The following is a 1,252-nucleotide window of genomic DNA, read 5'->3' as shown; positions in this document are numbered from 1 at the left end:
AACTTTTATTGTACAAGGGTCGAAATGGATGGCAAAGTATAGATGTAGCAGGCAATCACTGCCCTGATTAGCATCGTATGCCCATTCCGATGGCCATGAATGTCCCAAAGGTGCCGCCACTCTGCATCATGGTTTTCCCAATGCCGCCCATCAGTTCCCGACCCCGCATTCCGATCCTGAAGAGGCAAACAAGAAGGGGTCATGTAGGAATAAAAATACAGGAAAGATCTGAATTAACTTCCTCTATAATCAGTGTTGAAGTAGGTCAAGCATTAAAAGCGACAATCCCTTTACCTTATTTGTCTTTGTTTTTTCCCTGAGACAGGCAGGGTTTCTCTGTAGCTTTGGAGCCTGTCCTGGAGCTAGCTCTTGTAGACCAGGCTGGTCTCGAGCTCACAGAGATCCGCCTGCCTCTGCCTCCTGAGTGCTGGGATTAAAGGCATGTGCCACCACGGCCCGGCATGTTTTATTTTTTGAGACAGGGCTCTGTAACTTTGGAGCCTGTCCTGGCACATCTGTACACCAGGCTGGCCTTGAACTCCTAGATCCTTCTGCCTCTACCTCCAAACTGTTTGAATTAAATGTGTGCGTCTGGTTTGTCATTCTTAAAATGTTACTCTTCACCCCCCCTTGGAGGAACAGTAATAGATGTGTAAATTGTAAAGCAGACATCATTACATTTATAAACTTTGTAACTGCACTATTTAGCAAGACATTTAGCTCGTACCGAATAAATAGCAACATATATATGTACATTATCCCAATGTGGAGATGGCCTTTAGAACAACAGTATTGTTTCAGAGGTAGGACACTGGAGTAGTTTATCGGCTTTATCTCTACAACTTATTCTGAGGATAGTAAAGCGGCTCAACACAGTTGGAAGTTAAAATGCCATGCAACAATAACGATTGACGACGATATGCCAGATTATATGTAAAGCATACTAATATGATTGGTCCTTCAAAAGTACAGCTAAAGTACTGTCCTCGACTACAGTTGAGGAAATTCTGCCTCTAACTTGCTTAAGGTCACTGAACTACAAAAGAGTCAGAAAGCCATTCTGACTCTAGAGCTCAGATCCCCAAGCACTCTGCTTCCAACCACAACCAAGTGTGCTCTCGTCCGAGGGATCCAGGAAGTCTCGCCCGCGACGCTCACCTGAGACAGGAGAAGGTGCCGAACAGCGCCCCGGCCGCCATGCCCACGGCGCAACCCATGACAAAGCCCATCTTCACACGGTCGAAGCAGCTGG

At 46.2% G+C, this 1,252-nt stretch overlaps 1 protein-coding gene across 1 annotated transcript; it reads right to left on the bottom strand.

Annotated features, from left to right (window-relative positions):
* Nucleotides 1-6: 6 nt before the first annotated feature.
* Nucleotides 7-1,247, bottom strand: Romo1 (reactive oxygen species modulator 1; the record flags this gene model as incomplete). Its single annotated transcript, XM_005372412.2, has 2 exons — nt 7-176; nt 1,159-1,247. Coding segments are annotated over 2 exons (198 nt in total), but the record flags the coding sequence as incomplete, so codon positions are not given.
* Nucleotides 1,248-1,252: the final 5 nt, after the last annotated feature.

Source organism: Microtus ochrogaster, unplaced genomic scaffold (genome assembly GCF_000317375.1).
Source record: "Microtus ochrogaster isolate Prairie Vole_2 unplaced genomic scaffold, MicOch1.0 UNK4757, whole genome shotgun sequence".
Lineage (NCBI taxonomy): Eukaryota > Metazoa > Chordata > Mammalia > Rodentia > Cricetidae > Microtus > Microtus ochrogaster.
This window is presented reverse-complemented; position numbering and strand designations above follow the sequence as displayed.